We start from the raw sequence: 17,537 nt of genomic DNA on the forward strand, positions 1-17,537 counted from the left end.
TGTAAACGGGTATCTCTACCCAACGCGGTGTGGTGAGCGAGACAGGAGTCTCTGCCCAGGGTACAATGTACCTTTCCCCCACCCTCACTCTCGATCCACTTTCCTATCGCCGGGAGTCAACCCGACACCAGCGTGTCTTTTGGGTACGAAGAGCCTCCGCGAACCTTTGTCTTGTTCCTGGATGAGCGCTGTGTGTGTGTGGCTCCCTCGTACACGGCGTTGGTCCCTCTTTGGGAAGGTGAAGCGCCCGTGTCCCCGAGTTCCTGGGAGTGCAAGGTGTGACTTCCCTTTACCCCCCGTAGGCGGGGTGTCGTGTCCCGTCCTTTGGGACTACGTGGTGTGCCCCCTGCCTCAGGGTGTGTTTGTGTCCTCAAGTCCTTGCGAGTACAAGGTGTGTCCCATCTCCATATGCGGAGCTGCTGTGTCCGAGTCTCTGCGGATCCGCGGTGTTTCTGTGTTAACACCCAAACGCTGACGGCTTATGCCCTCCGTACTTCGGAGTTCGTTACTGGTACGCCGCACCCGCTCCCCCTCCCCCGCCACAGACAGCGTAGTCATCTCCCTTGTCTCTTTGGTGCTTCCCTTCCTCAATGGGACAGAAAACGCCAGGAAACCCGCGGGCGCCGTCGGAAAGTCCCGCAGCAGCCGCGCAGCCGAGCCGAGGCTGCGGCTGCCTCGGCCCTGCCGCCAGGGGCCGCCCGCCTGCCCGTCTCCCAACGCTCCGGCTCTCGGCCGACCCGGGACGGCGGCGTCAGCGACCCTACCCGGCCCTGCCCAGCCTGCCGCCGCGGACGCTGACGGCAGCTGAGGCGAGCCACTGCTCCGCGGCCCCGCGCCGGTTGCTCGGAGCCCAGGGTGGCGCCACCGGGAGGCGACGGGCGCCCTCTCGCTTCCTCAGCCCTGCCGGTTGGCCGGCCGACCCGCTCACCTTGTGGCTCTGGTAGGTCTCGAGCGCCCGGATCGCCGTCTCGGTGAGCTTCACATGCAGTACGGTGATGTTGTCTTGTCCCAGCCGTCCGCACGACAGCCCATAACGCTGCTCCTCCCGCAGGCCCGCCGCCCCCCCTGCCGCCATCTTAAACTCCCAGGGGTGCGGACGCCGACGCCGCTCGGGCTCTAGCCTCCACTGCGGCCGCGGCTGCTAGGGCTTCTGCAGCCGCCGCCACAGCTACGGCCATCCCGCTGCTGACGTACTGTCATATACTGCGCGCAGCCAGACCTCCGGCTGCCACCGCCGCCACCCGCCCCACCCTCCGGCCCGCGCCCCGCCCCGGGCTCGTCTCATTGGCCTTGTTTCCTCACAGAACCGCCTTCATTGGCCGTCCTCCACTCTCACGGGGGCGGGGCCCAAAGTCGCTGGAGTTTTGCTCCCGGGACGGGACGTCCGAGGTGAGCGGCTGACGTCAAGGTGACGCGCCAATTTAATCACACGTGACGTCACATTTGGACCTCTTGGCTCGCCGGCCGCTATTGGTCAGGCTGCCTTCGGGGATCCCTTGTTAATTGGCTATTCACTTTGCCTGGCCTGGTAACCTAGAGTCGGAGCCCCGCCCCTTAGGAGGTGGTAGTGGAGAGTCGGGGGAGTAGGGGAATCTCTTCCTCCCCGAGTGGTCCTTGAAGAGGAAGACCCCCACCCCAAATGTGTGGCCAAGTAAGGACTTCGTTCCCCGACGGTTGCGGAAACTTGTGGAGCTGGGTGTGTGCCTGTGAGGGAGAACAAAGTAGGCGGGGTCACTGGAAAGCATCTTCTGAAAACTCAGTTTAGTGCCGTTGAGCAGATGGAATTGAGGAGAACGCCCTTCTTCATTTCACCCTAACCTTGAAATTAGTGAATCGACCCTAGGCTTTAGGAGTTGTGCTAGAATATATGTAGCACCTTAATTACAACACCATCCCTAAAGACTTAAGTGTCTTTGGTGTGGTTGGCACAATACTATAGAAAATTGAACTTCTAGTTCTTTCCCAGTTTATCCGGGTTCTTATCCCAGAGGAACATATACCGTATCTCTGGAAGTCGCCATAGGGACAGGGTTGTGCCTTTTTATGGAATTTGGAGTATCTCCTTTCAAAGGACCATTTAAATTAGACCTGGGCTTGACCTAAATTAAAAGATACATCTACAGCTGTCATTTTTCGGCTTTGTTTGAACTCTGCCCATTTTATTCCACAGGGATGTGGGAAAACCTAGCTAGGGCTTAAGCAATCGGAGGTTAAGTAGAGGAGCTGGTGGTGTGAGGGTGTGCGGAGGCTGGGCATACTTTTCCGTTCCTCGCGGTGCTCCGTGTGTAGGCGTGGCTAAAGCAGAGAGCCTGATCCAGAGCCCTCTTCAGGCTCTGTTTGGGTAGACTGACAGGCTTCCTGTCGGAGAGCAAGAATTAACAGGGTGATGTGAAACACCAGATGAAAACAAACCATTGAAAGAATTCAAACCGTTAAAAGGCAGTGTAAAAAATTTACTTTAAAAAAATTGATAACGGTTGTTGTTTCCATCAGATTGTAAAACCTTATTGTGTTTTATAGGGATTCCCCAGAAAAATTGATAGGCAGTTAAACAGTTTTTCCACCCTTTTAAATTGGATAGGGCTGTGATTTTCCCGAAAGATCCAAGTGGGAGTTTTTCATGATTCATCCCCCACCCCCCCCCACCCCCCACCTGAATTAATCCCTTCCCCAGCCTAAAGGTACATTGCCTTTTGATTCAGACCTTCAAGAATTGAATGTATGTAAAATGAATTACAGAACTAATTCTCCTTCCACAGAGTATAGGTTAAGTGGAAACATCTGTATTAACTGTTGGTTCCATCACAGGAGAGCATTTTTAAAATTGACTTAATTTCAACCCACTAGAATTTGCTAGCTGTTAAGACATGATTAACATTTATTAATTCAGTTTACTAAAGTGTAAATTATCTTAAATTCATTGAATAGAGAAATTAAGGCAATCACTGAAAATAATTTCGTATTTGAATTATTCTTTTCTTATGTTTACTTTACTTTAATAGGGAAGGACTGACCACATATCTAAATCTAAAACCTTAATTATCGGGGGGGGGGGAATGAGGGGGAGAGATTTGACCAGAACAAGGAGAACCTGTGTCTCAATACTTTTCTGGTGAAAGTGGGTAAATCCCTGCCCACATGTCATCTTGGCCTCTTGTTACTCAGGACTTCTGATGACACACAGAAGGTGGTGGAAGATCAAGGGTGATTTTCACTGTAGTTTTCAAATGTCTGACCTGCAGCACCTTACCAGTAACTGATTTTTTTTTCCTCTGTTGCAGTAGGAATATTTTTCTCATACCTGATTTAGTAGGTAACATATTTCACTGTGTAATATTATTAAGAAATTAGGAATATGTTATCACTTATTATTAGTGAATTATTGTTTGTTTATATTTTTCCCCTTTTGAGCTTTTCAAATAAGGAAGGAAGCGATAACCATGTACAAAGTAATACAGTAATCTAGTACTGTGTCTCTTCATTGTGTAGTACCATTATGCTTACCTGAATCAGATGGGCAAGCTGATAAGGGTAATTGGTTTGGGGGAGGGGGACTCTGATAAAAGTTGCTCTTTGGGAAGTTTTCCAGTTTATAGATATTTTCTGTATCATTCAGAGTAAATAATTAGCAAATAATTATTGAAGGCCAATTAAGTGTAAAATGCTGTCGAGGATTTAAAAATTGAACTGCATAGTCTTTTATTTAAAGGAATTTTGTCTCTAAATCTGGCAAACAGACCAATGCACTCAAAGCAAAGCAATTGAGAATTAGTAAATGCTAATTTGGGTGGTGGTGGTGGTGATCAGCTCAAAAATTCAAAGAAAGAAGTCTGGAGTCAGTGGAACTTGAATCCCTCTATAGGGCTGAGTAGATTCTAGATAAGAAGACCTGGTATAGATGGGGAGAGGCCAACTAAAAATTATCTTAATGGTAATTCTAGTTGAACACATTCATATTATGAGTGAGGAAACTGAGATTTTGTTTATTAAAAAGCACCCTATTAAAACCTGGATAGGTAGGTCTGAATTGGCTTTTCTAGCCACTATATACACTAAGTAGCTCTTTGGGGCACCTGGGTGGCTCAATCGGTTGAGCCTCCAACTTCCGCTCAGGTCATGATCTCACGGTCTGTGAGTTCGAGCCCCGCATCAGGCTCTGTGCTGACAGCTCAGAGCCTGAAGCCTGCTTCGGATTCTGTGTCTCCCTCTCTCTCTGCCCCTCCCCTGCTCATGGTCTGTCTCTCTCTCTGTCAAAAATAAATAAACATTAAAAAAAAAATACACTACGTACCTCTTTGGAATTAATAACTGAGAAGAAATAAATATATGATAGTTTAGTGCAAAGAAAAGGCAAAAAGAAGTAAACTGATATAAGGCCTGCTTCATTTGTTATATTTAGCGTACAAAATGGAAAAAGTTGAGGGTGCCTGGGTGGCTCAGTCGGTTAAGTTTCTGACTTTGGCTCAGGTCATGATCTTGCAATTCATGAGTTTGAGCCCCTCGTTAGGTTCTGTGCTGACAGCTCAGAGCCTGGAGCCTGGAGCCTGCTTCGGATTCTGTGTCTCCCTCTCTCTCTACCTCTTGCCTGCTCACACTCTGTCACTTTCTATCTCAAAGATAAACATTAAAAAAAATTTTTTTTTTCAAAATGAAAATAGGACTGTGAACATCAAAGTCTTTGCTCGTCTTGAAATGCCAGGCCATGCCTCTTTCCTGATCACCATGTATTTAATGACCATTTCTTACTTCTCTATTGGAGCTGAGATCACCAGTTCAGATGCCTTCAGGTGTTATTAGGTTCACAAGATAAATGAAGTGGACCAGACAGTGCCACAGGGACTGAAGGTGCTGGACTGTGGTGAGCTAGGGGTGTTGAAAGAGTTTAGCAGTTTCCTAGTCCAGCTGATTTTTGTAGGGTGAACATGAAGGGGCCCAGTGTAGTCCAGTTTTTAAAGAAAACTTGAAAATCTCAGATTTTTATGTGAGCTTTCTGATTTCTACTTGTTGGCACCTACCTGAAATTTTCCATAAACATTTTGTGAATATTTAAAAAAACTCTTTGGGCCTCAGGTAACCCACAGCTTTCTGGTTTTCAACCTTTGCTTTAATGATTTCCAGTGCACAAGGCCATTCTTTCTTATACCTGTCTTGGTAATTTTGTGAGTGTTTCTTTAAGGTACCTATAAAACAATTCCTACTAATGTCTTAATATAATGCATGGGCTCCTGTTAGGAAAAGAGAACACATAACTTTATAGAAATACAGCAGAGGAGCTCCCTGGAAGAAGAATTTCCAGGTGGAACTTCTTCCCCTTGTAATTCTCTCTCCTTGATGCCTCATGTCCCCATTATGTTTGACCTTTTACCATTACACTGCTCTCCTTTCAAGGACTTCCCTAATTCTGTGCAAAAAGTGTCTTCCTATCCTTAGACACAAGTGAAGTAGGAGCTCTATGGTTTTAAAAGAAATTCACTAAATATTCATGGAGAAAGTGAAATACTTACAGGAGAGACATAAATATTTGTTGCCTAAACACAGATTTTAAGCTAAACAATTATTATATCACATGTGATTATTTTCTACTCCACTCCCTTTAAGTGTAATAAATGTCACATTGTGTTGCTTATCATCATCATCATCATTGCTAAATCTGGCTCTAAGCCCCCCCTCCCCCCACCATCTCACTGTGTGGTAGAACAATAAATCCACAGGTGTTACAAAGGTCCCAGAATATATGGGGAAGACTATCTAGTCTATGTCTATCACTGCTGACGTAATTCATGAGAAGCTCAAAAATTTCCCTTCAGGAAGGGTTTATTGGGTATGATCTAGATGGAAGAAACCAGATGACCTGAATTGAAACTGGGCTTATGTAGCAAACATACTGGTTTTACTTAGATTCTGTATTTGTTTGGCAGTTGGGTTGATGGTGGCACTGATGGAAATTATAGAAAGGGAGACTGAAACTCTAACTGCTGCTTGACACAAAATATATATGATGATGGTCCATTTGATTTTCTGGAAGGTATGTGCATCTGGGAACCTTGCTGAGACTGGCAACTTTGGGGGACCAAGTCTAACCTTCTCCAGGTGTGGTCTTTCTAGAGGAGCTGAAAGGGGACTTGGGGTGTAGTCTTCCTGGAATTGGCAGCCTTTGCCCTTCCTCATCCTGGGGGAAGCTATTTAAACTCTAGACTTCTACCTCTACACTATCTTAGTCTCTAAAGTCTTTTCCTTCTCTTAGGACAGTAGGGTTCTTCTCAAAAGTTGTGATGTGGGAGTGACGAAAGTACCCCTCACCACACTTTTATCCTCCCTTCCAGTTCAGATCCCTTCTTCTTGGTGGAGCTGAGTAGAGAAGGCTAGGTGGGCAGAGCTGTCACTCAATCTTCCAGATATACCAAAGACAAAACTCTGAGAGGGCGATGATCTGTATTCACTAATACTTCTTTGGCCTGCTTTCCCTCTTTGTTGCTTGCCTTCTCCTACTTGAAAAGCAGTCTCAAGGAAGTTGTATGTTCTTTGGAAGCAAAAGACTCAGAGTTAATTCTCCTGCACACGAGGAAAGTTCTCCCCTCCCATACTGATTGAGAAACATGTCCTGTCCATAGAATTGCACACTATAGTGACCAAAGTGTCCCTTTCTTGCACATAAGAGTTGTTTTTATGGCTTTTCAGTGCAATTCACGATGCCCTGAAAGGTGTCAAATAAGTTCTGAAAAGGGGAAGGGTGATAGAGTGACCTCACAATTCTTATTGTTTCCATGTTGTTTTGTACTAAAAAGGAACACAAATGTATATCTGAATAAACTGAGGAAGTAGGAAGACCAGAGGAGACAAAACACCTCTTCACCTTTTCACTTTTAAACATGCTAATAGTGAGCCAGATGCCATCAACATGAAGAACAATATTGATAATTAATAATAGCTTATTTTTTTAAGAGTTTGATTTTAAGTAATGTCTACACCCAAAACTCAAACTCACAACCCTGACATCAAGAGTCATATGCTCCACCAACTGAGCCATTCAGGCCCTTCTATAATAGCTTATTCTTGATGGAACTTTACAGCTTAAAAACAACAAAGTTCCATTGTGTTTTTGAATTCTCTCCCTATTCTGTGAGGTAGCCATTGTTTTATATATTCATTTTACCTTTGAGGTACCTGAGACTCAGAGACACTGTTGGTTTTGTTGTTGGTCTTGAAAGTAAAACTAAGTTGAAGAGGGCATCTTTTGGGATGAGCACTGGGTGTTGTATGGAAACCAATTTGACAATAAATTTCATATATTAAAAAAAAAAAAAGAAAGTAAAACTAGTCATTTGAGTCACCTACCCCCCCCCCCACACACAAACATCAAATATCATATTAAATAGTAAGATGGCAAATAAAGTGATCAATTCATCTTAGGTTCATTATAATTAGCATATTGACTTTACTGAGATTTATGAAAACTAATTCAATTTTTTTGTTCAGCATAGATAATTTGTGATATATTAGAACCTCAGTATAATAAATATGCATAGTATGTGGACACCCATTTGAAAATGCTCATATTATAATTTTAAAATATAAAGGTTTACAGTTGTTATATCTTTGTTTTTATTGAATGTTGCTCCTATCTATGATTTATTTGATAATGAGTCTTTGTTGAAAAGCACAATCCCCAATAATATCACTGTTCCCATGGGAAAATGATACTTTATGACCTGGTTTCTAGAACATGTTATGGTGAAAAGCACAGAATAAATATATCACACATATAAATTCAGAAGGCTTTTTGTTTCTACTTAAAGAATTAGAATTGCAGGCTGCCTTGATTCCATTTTGTTTTTAATCAAATATCATATTTATCATCTTTGATCTTTTGATCTGTTATGGCCTACTATTTTGGGAGCTTTTGCCATTGCTTTGGATTTTGGAAATTTAAGAGTCAACATGACCCTTACAGGATAAAATATTTACAAAATTAGAAACAAAGCAGGGCAAAGTATGAAGATGAGTGTTATTAGATGAGAAGTACCATAAAGGCACTAATTCAGTGGTATAGGAAGTTCTGGATTGCTAGAACATATTCAGCTTAGGTGTTGGTGTTGGGTGTTGGGAAAAGCTTCATGGAAAAGTTAGCTTTGGAACATCAGAGATTTGTAGTTGTGATAATGAGATTATTGAAACATTCCTTTTTTTTTTTCTTTTCTTTTTTTTTTTTTTTAAAGATACTGGCTCCTGTTTTCTTTTTAATTTTTTTTTTTTTTAACATTTATTTATTGTTGAGAGACAGAGACAGAGTGTGAGCAGGGAAGGGACAGAGAGAGAGGGAGACACAGAATCTGAAGCAAGTTCCAGGCTCTGGGCTGTCAGCACAGAGCCCATTGTGGGGCTCGAACTGACAAACCATGAGATCATGACCGGAGCTGAAGTCAGACGCTTAACCAACTGAGCCACCCAGGTGCCCCTGAAACATTCCGAATTTAGGGATCTTAAGAATACTGGTTTGCTATCACAAGGTGTTTTGGTGAAAGACTGTAATCTGGTTTAACTGATACACAGGGCATATGAAAGCCGTTGTGACAGATGCAGATAGAAAGATGTGTTGATGACAGATTGTGAAGAGAGTTTTCATTATTGAATTAAGTACTATGGACTTTTATCTGTGAGCAATGCAGAACCATTGGCATCTTCTGACCAGATAGTGATATACTCTAATCCATAGGTTAGGACTATCCAGATGAAAGCAGTATGATTAATGAATTGGAATGGGGGAATACTGGAAAAAGGAAGCTAAATTAGAAAGGCAAAAGGTAATGAGGCCTATGCTAGGATATTGATAATGGGAACAGAGACGAGAAGAAGGATATGAAAGACTTTCTGAAGGCAGAGTTGACTGATTTGACAGCTTTATTTGGGCATGAGAGGTGAGTGAGCATGAGGAACCAAAAATAAGTAGTAGCTTCAAGTTTGTTTGCTAGAAGATAGTATTGATTTGAAAAGAAATAAGGAAATCAGAAGGGGGAGCTGATTTAGGTTAGAGGTGGTGGTACAATATATGAGTGAAAATGTTCAGACATTTGGAATTGTGGGCCTTAGGCCTCGGAGTCAATCCCACTGAAATAATAGTAAGAGTCATAGAACTGGACAAGTCTTCTGAGGGAAGTTTTGAGGAAAGAGGAGGAGAAGAAAAAGAACAGGGGAGTCTACCCAAACTACACCTACTATAAGGGCTGTACACCTCTTTCACATTGAGAACCATGGCTATGGTGGGCCACTGTTACTGACAGGAGTATTTAATACCTACAATATGTATGTATCCCTGTATATATTTCCAAGATTTTCCCAGTAGTACCATCATTCTCAGTCATTTACATTCAAATGTATTTTGGAGTGGGAAAAAAAAAAGAGGGTAGGAAATTAACAGGTGCTTCTCAGGCATTGCGCTTATTTAGGGTACACCCATGGGAATGTGTTGACCTTGGACACTTTATCCATTAGATATATTATGACAGAAAGTAAGTGTTGTAGGCAGTAATGGGGTAGCCTGAAGGCACATTGGTCTGAAATGTACAGGGAACATGAGATGATTGGGGAGAGAATAAGCAGGGCGACCAATGATCAGAGGTGGCTGTATATATCATCTGGAAGGTGAAACAGAGTACTATCAGTCGAATAATGACAGTGTGAAGCTGAAGTGATAATTTGCAAAAAGAATTTAGTAAGAGGTCATTGCTGTTGGTACTAGCCACATACTTAATAAATTTCGCTGGGTATACATTGTACTTAAAGTGATAATGCCCCCTTTAAGTTGTCGGAGCAAATTATTTTAATGATAACTTATTAACAGAAATGTTTTTGTTTTGTGTTTGTGATCTTGAAAGCAAGGCCATTAAAATTAATAAGATAAGTTGCTCTCTGTTTTTGATTCTGTTCTTCTAACCTTTACCTTGAATAAATCACTTCTCTTATGTGTAAAATGATTTAGGTGATTTAAATATGCTGGGTATTTGAATTGTGATTTATCTTCAGGATTTCTCAATTGAGCCAACATTAAAAAATGTAAAAGGTATAAGGTATGATATGATTTACCTGCCAAAGAGTTTTAGCCTCTAACAGGGATATTCACACTTCTTAAAAACAACAACTGTCCAGAATGTTAATGATTTGTTATAACTCTGACTCCTGGTGAAAATACTGGTACTACAGTCAGTGGATTGTATCAAACTTCAATAGTATAGAAAGCTAAGCAGCATGATGTAACTTTGTTAAATGTTGACAAATTGTACATGGAAGAAGAGGTCTGTCCTATGTAATTTTCACTTGGTCAGTATCTTTGCTTCATTTTTAGGGTCCTGAACCTTTAAAAAAAAGTTTTTATTCTGTGATTTAAAAATTAACCTTTTTTGGGTGCGCCTGGGTGGCTCAGTCAGTTGAGCATCCGGCTTCGGCTCAGGTCATGATCTCACAGTTTGTGAGTTCGAGCCCCGCGTTGGGCTCTGTGCTGACAGCTTGGAGCCTGGAGCCTGTTTCTGATTCTGTGTCTCCCTCTCTCTCTGTTCCTACCCTGCTCGTGCTCTGTCTCTCTCTCTTTCTCTCTCTCAAAAATAAATAAATATTAAAAAAAATTAAAAAAATTAACCTTTTTTGTTTTACATACTCACTCTAAGCATATAGGTGTCGGGGTGCCTGGGTGGCTCAGTCGGTTAAGCGTCCGACTTGAGCTTAGGTCACCATCTCGTGGTCCGTGAGTTCGAGCCCAGCGTCGGGCTTTGGGCTGATGGCTCAGAGCCTGGAGCCTGCTTCCGATTCTGTGTCTCCCTCTCTCTGCCCCTCCCCTGTTCATGCTCTGTCTCTCTCTGTCTCAAAAATAAATAAACGTTAAAAAAAAATTAACAACAACAAAAAAACACATATAGGTTTTAACAGATAGATGTTATTTTTTAATATTTGCCAAAAAAGAAACATGCCATTGTAAACTTACTTTAAAAATAGAAAATTTGAGGGTTTTTTTTTTTTTTTTTTTTTTTTGGTTTGCAATGACAGATATCTCTGAAAGTTTACTGTAAAGTATTCAAGTGTTAGTTCAGAATAAACTCTTTAAAATTTATTTTTAATTTACATATGGTAAAATTTACTTTTTTTTATACATTTGACAAGCAGGGCAGTTCTGTCACCCCCAGAAAACTCCCTCGTGCTGTTCCTTTGTAGTCAGACTTTTCTTCTTGACTCTTGTGACAACCACTGATGTGTTCTCTATCCCTATGGTTTTGCTTCTCTAGAATGTTGTATGAATGGACTCATACAGATGTAGCCGTTTCAGTGTAACTTTTTGCACTTAGCATAATACATTTGAGATTTATCCATGTTGTTGCATGTATCTGTAGTTTGTTCCTTTTTATTTACTGATCAGTATTTCATTGTATGCATGCTCCACAGTTTTTAGCCACTAGTTGAAGAACATTTATTTGCATCATATTCAGTTTTTGGTGATTTGGAATAGAGCCACTATAAACATTCACAAATGATTTTTATGTCAACATAAGTCTTACTTCTCTTGGGCAAATACCTAAGAGTGGAATTAACTGCATATAGTAAGTGTATATTTACCTTTTAAGAAACTGCCAAACTGTTTTCCAAAGTGGCAGTACTGTTTTGCATTTGAGTTCAGGTTTCTCTGCATACTAACCAGCACTTGGTATTGTTAGTCTTTTGGTTTTAATTTTAGTCATTCTACAGGGTCCATATTAGTATCACGTCGGGGTTTAACTTGAATTCCCCTAATGACTAATGATGTAGAGCATCTTTTCATGTGCTTATTTACCATCCTCATATCTTCTTTGCTGAATTGTCTTTTCAAATATTTAGTCCATTTTTAAAATTGGGTTGTTTGTTTTCATATTGTTGAGGTCTGAAGATTCTTTATGTAATCTGGATATAAGTTCTTTGGCAGACAGGTGATTTGCAAATGTTTTGCTCCAGTCTGTGGCATATTTTAAATTCTTTTAAAGCGTCTTAAGCAGGGGGACCTGGGTGGCTCAGTCAGTTAAGCATCTTACTCTGGATTTCTGCTCAGGTCATGATCTCACAGTTTGTGAGTTCGAGCCCTGTGTAGGGCTCTGCACTGACAGCGCGAAGCCTGCTTGGGATTCTCTTTCCCTCCCTCTTTGCCCCTTCCCCGCTCATGTATAAGCATTTTCTCTCTCAAAATAAATAAATAAACTTAAAAAAAAGTGTCTTATGCAAAGCAAAATGTGTCTTTATAGGGCAAATTTTTTTTTTTAATTTTGATGAAGTCCAGTTTATAAGTTTTTTATGGATAGTGCTTTTGGTGTTATATCTAAGAACTCTGCCTAGCTAAAAGTCACAAATTTTTTTGCATCTATTTTCCCTAATGTGTTGTAGTTTTACATTTACACTGAAGTCTGTAGCCCATCTTGAGTTAATCTTTGTGTAAGATGTGAGGTATATGTCTAGGTCCTTTTTTTTTTGCGTATAGATTTGTACAAAGTAGATGATCTTTTCTCTATTGAACTGCCTTTGCATCTATGTCAAAATTAATTGATCATAGTATTTATGATATGGTTATATTTCTGGACTCTCTATTCTTTATTGATCTATGTGTCTATCCTTTTGCTAAATACCACACAATGTCCTTATCATAGCTTTATAGTAGAATTAGCTTTCAACCATCTCTGGCAGAAAGAAACAAGTTCTCTGCAGCACACTAGTCAAATTCCTTTTCAATTTTCTTCCAAACAAATAGATTAGTCCTACTATCTTCATTCAGTTTACATATTCATTATAAATTCAGCGTGGGCTGTGGTCATACTTCTTATATCCCTTTCCTAGATAGAGAAAAAGCTGTGAACTATGGTATTCAATTATAGCATTCTCTGCATCACCATCAAACTGCAAATTTTTAAAAAGAACCATTTTCTATGCTGCTCATCTACAGAAGCTCCCCTGATGGGCTTCCCCTCCTCTTACAAACCCACCACCCAGCCTGAGCTGCCTGGACACCCTAACCCCCATTGACAGCCAGCTTCCTGTCTGGTGGAGTGGCGGTTGGTAGAAACCAGCTGTCATGATTCATCCCATTTAAGATTTCTGCCTTTTGAGAAGTGACATTAATAGAGCCAGGCTGAATGATGTCTGATTGAGAGAATTTTATGAAAGAGGTTTGATTTCTGGTGCCTCAGCAATTGAACTTTTTATTTTTTAACAGGTACCTTCCAGTTTCCAGAGTATGTATGAGCTCAGTTAGATAGATAAATGTTTTCATCAAGTGTTTGAACCAGCTGTTAGTTCTTCCTGAAAAACAAACAGGCATGGAAACTTCTGTAAAAAAGTTCTTGCATTACCAATTCTTTAATAGTTACATAAGCTTTTAGACTTCTGACATTCTCCAAAAGGCAAAAAATTCTCTGCCCAAGGTCTTGTTACATTTTGGATTTGGTGAAAGAATTCTCAGGTGCCTAAGGGATAACCTCACATACCATGAGGACATGGCTTTTCTCTTGGAATGCTGAAGCCAATTTCATGCCTTCACATTTTTGGGGGGTCATTTTGTCAGTTCTTAAGAACTTCATCTTAAGATGAACTTAAGAATATTATTTAAAAGCAGAATATTTGTTAGGAGGTTGAAGAAATTTGCAACCATAGGGACAAGTTTTTGTGCTAGTTGATCAGTAAATACACTGAAAAGAACAATAAAAGAAAAATAAATGGCAAAATACTGATAAGGGAAAAGAGCACTAGCTTTTATGAGTTACCTAAAATTAACATTATCCTCACTTTTGGGAATATGAGAGAACATGATAATGAAAGAGAAAGACAGTGATTAATTTGGGGAGGTAACAATTCTGGTACCAGTTGTGTGCAGGGAGTGGGAAAGAGAGCCTGTTACTGCAGCCTTGTACAGGGTGCTCAGATTTCTGTAGCAGTGCTGTATTGCATCTATACTATATGCTGAATCATGCACCTAAATATGAAAAGTCAAATTGTGGCTGGAATTTTTCTAGTACTAACAAGTACTGGTTTTCTATAGCCAGTCAAAGTTATGCTAGAAGTAGAACATTTTATAACATTTGGTAGTAACAAGTGATTTTTAGCTTTGGATCGGTGATACCCTAGGGCAGAAGTTATCAAACTTTAGTGTACTAAAGAATCCCCTGGGGAACTTGTTAAAACTTAAGGTCCCTGGGCTCTAGCCCTCAAAGGTTTGATTTAGTAGGTCTGGGGAGTGGTCAAGAATCTGCATTTTAACAACAACCTCACTCCATTTGGTACTCTGAGTCATCTCTCAAGAAGTTGCAAAATTCCCCTAGGAAAAAGTATTGTCCCTCAACTGAATTTTTAAAATACTATTTCACTTAGCATAGTAGGTGTTGTGAAACTTAATGACTGAGTGTCAGACTTCCAAAGAGGTTAGCACTAACTAGTTTAGATTCCCCAGGTGTGAACTAAGATATAACATGCAATGAACAGTGTACACAGACTTAAGTTAGATTTCTTTCAATTAGAAATTATTAGTTACACAATTTCCATTTCCAGGTCATCTGTGCCTCCACAGATAGTATTAGATAAGGGAGGTAGACCAGGAATAGATATCTAGGGAATTTCACAAGGTTCTTTATAATCATTTATTGCCTACTGTGCCCTTAATGATGTTAGTCAGGATCCCATTAAATTAACTGTGAATATACTAATTGGTCCCTTGACGTTAGCTAGGGGGTATCAAATTCTGTGGCTCCACCCCATTCTGGTCATATAGGAGACAATGTAGAAATTGTTGCCTTTGTAAGGGTTCTTTTCTTTCTGGGGACAAGGCATCTGTGGGCCAAGAGAGATTTCTTAAAACATAGCAGGCATCCCTAGAGAATCTTCCTCTAATTCAGACAGGCACCTATGACCTACTTTTAAAAGTAATTTGAAAATCCCATCAAACATAAGCAATCAAAATTCAGATTCTCTATCAGTATTCTGTAGACCTAGCATGGCATCATTTCCATCTGTCCATACCAATGGCTTAAATATATTTTGGACAGGGCTTTCTTCTGTCTTTGTAGCTAAAACAGAGCATTTCTAGTTTGTGGATTCAAAGCAAGTATACAAACAAATACAATATGATGTAAATTGTTTTTTTCTGTACATGAGAAGGGAATCAAATTTGCTAACTTGGTATTGCAGTTGCAGAATTAAAACACCTAAGCCAGAGCTTATTTTTCCTTATTTGAAGCCTGGAGTTTGGGTTTATAAATGTAACTAGCTTATGTGAACCTTTTTTAAATTTTCAAACCAAAACTGACAAGACAAAGTGTTTCACAGAAACTTCCAGAGTTGAAAGGTACTTTAAAGAACATCCAGTCCCATCTCTTACCTAATTTTTGAAACTTATGTTGCTTGTACTTTAACTCTTGCACTAAATTGTTAGCTTCTTAAGGGGAAGTTTCCTACTCATATGCATTTCTAATCACCCTGAGATTGTTCAGCTTCTTGAGGAGGAAGGCTTCATTTTGCACAGTTGGCCTAAATAAATATTTGTGAATTTGATCAATAAATTGGCAGATGGGTTTTTTTCATTCCCTATTTTCCTGTTGCACAGGTTTGGCTGCCACATTTGCTCAGTTTAGATCCTTGCCCTGTCTCTTGCCAGGTGTATGACCTTTGACAAGTTACTTAACCTCTCTGTACTTTAGTTTTCTGTAAAATGGCCTTCGATAAATGATAGCATGTTCCTGATCACTACCAGCAGAACTTGCTGTCTGAATTTTAATCATTTCAGGGTATGTTCTGTCTAGAAAATATAGTGGGAATACAGAAGTTACCTGAAAGCTGTTGAAAGTATGAAAAATTAAGAGTTACAATTATTTAGTATGTACATACTGGATGCACTTTATTAGGATAAATTCCTCATGATTGTAAGTCAAGTCACAACTGTAATAAGGAGTTTTTAGGCTGCTTCAACTCACCTTCCTACAACATAATATGGAAATCACTGGTTTAAAAAACAAACAAACTTCATGATTCAGTTAACAAAGTCAAGATATGTAGGCTCATGTAGAGCAGAGGAGCAAATTAATTGGGTGTTTAGAGTCTGATATGTTGTAATGAATTGGGTTATCAGGTGGTGACTTAATTAGGCTATTGAATGAATTAACACCCCTGAAATGTGGGAAATTCGCACTTAGCTTTCTCACTTCTGTCAGGGGGCTGGTGGCAGTATCCAAAAGATCAAGATACATTTCTGAAAAAAAATCCAGGTGGTTCATATTACAGAATAGCAAGTATCAGAGGCATTAGGGCCCTATCATGTAATGGTGATAATGTCCCCTATAATATTCACTATGGACAAACTGGGAAAATACAGAGAAATAGAAAGAAGAAGAAAATTAGAAGAAAATTAAAACCACCAGTAATCTCATGCCCTAAGACAACAATTACTGAGAACTTTATATTGAGGAGGGCACCTGTTAGGATGAGCACTGGGTATTGTATGGAAACCAGTTTGACAATAAATTTTATATTAAAAAAAACTTTATATACCAGCTCTTCCTAGCCACAATTGTATTTATTTATGAGATTCAAACTGAGATCATTCTACAAATAAAATTTTGTATTTATCCCATTAAACAAACTCACTGAGAGCATCTTTCCAGAAAAAAATACTCTTTAAATTTTGCTTTCTCTTTAGTTATATATGAGATATACTCAATAATATTATTAGTTCAAGATAAAAGATTTAAGTAAAAGGAAGATTGGTACTGCCCAGAGTAGAGAAAGAAGAAAATGAAGAGTAATGTGTTTTATTACCGAATATGACTTTTTTATTCATTAATATATTATTTATGGAAATAGTGCTTCAGAGGAAAGTGGTTTAAGTTCACTAGTGACCTTTTAGGGAGTGGCTCATTAAGTAATAATTCTATGAATGGATTAAGGGAGAGCTTAACATATAGCAACTATAAATATAGTCCTTAAATCCTTAAATCATTTCTCTTTCTCTCTCCCTAAACTTATTCCAAAGCCCCACTTTTTTTTCCCTATTCTGCCACTTAGGAACTTTAATCTTTAAAAGCATAGGAAGTGTTACAGTTGGTCATATCTTTGACCTGTATTTATACTATTACCCTCCTCTTACAAACCCACCACCCAGCCTGAGCTGCCTGGACACCCTACCTGGGTAATAGTATAAATACAAAGAATTAGGAGATATGTGCTTACATTCTCGGCATTGGCTTATTTCCATGGTGGAAAGTCTCCTTTAAAGAGAGAGACAGGAAAAAATGTTGGTGAGGGATTCCTGGAGCCATCTAACAATAAAGGCTGTTTTGGTACCCATTAGAGTTCACCACTGGGCCCGTGCATCTGCCATGCAGATGCTGGCATTTCATCTTTTGATTCCCAATGACCTCTGCAGTACTGACTACATGATTTTCCAGGCCTAATGCAAAGTGAAAATATATGGAGTCCCTCCTTCAAAAGACAATAAAATTAAAATATAAAACTTTTTCCTTTCTTCCACTGTCTTTTTCTCTATCTGTAAT

The 17,537-nt window shown here is 40.1% G+C and overlaps 1 protein-coding gene and 1 long non-coding RNA gene across 2 annotated transcripts in view; one reads left to right on the forward strand and one right to left on the reverse strand.

Moving 5' to 3' along the window:
• ELL2 (elongation factor for RNA polymerase II 2) overlaps positions 1-1,238 on the reverse strand; it is a 73,762-nt gene extending 72,524 nt beyond the window's left edge. The window contains exon 1 of the mRNA XM_047839001.1: positions 929-1,238. Within this exon, the coding sequence (XP_047694957.1) occupies positions 929-1,075 (147 nt within the window). The 5' untranslated portion in view covers positions 1,076-1,238. The remainder of the gene's footprint in view (positions 1-928) is intronic.
• A 315-nt stretch (positions 1,239-1,553) lies between these two features.
• The window catches only part of LOC125154807 (uncharacterized), a 127,526-nt gene continuing 111,542 nt past the window's right edge, over positions 1,554-17,537 (forward strand). Inside the window, exon 1 of the long non-coding RNA XR_007147939.1 lies at positions 1,554-1,651. This is a non-coding gene — a long non-coding RNA (uncharacterized LOC125154807). The remainder of the gene's footprint in view (positions 1,652-17,537) is intronic.

Source organism: Prionailurus viverrinus, chromosome A1 (genome assembly GCF_022837055.1).
Source record: "Prionailurus viverrinus isolate Anna chromosome A1, UM_Priviv_1.0, whole genome shotgun sequence".
Classification (NCBI taxonomy): Eukaryota; Metazoa; Chordata; class Mammalia; order Carnivora; family Felidae; genus Prionailurus; species Prionailurus viverrinus.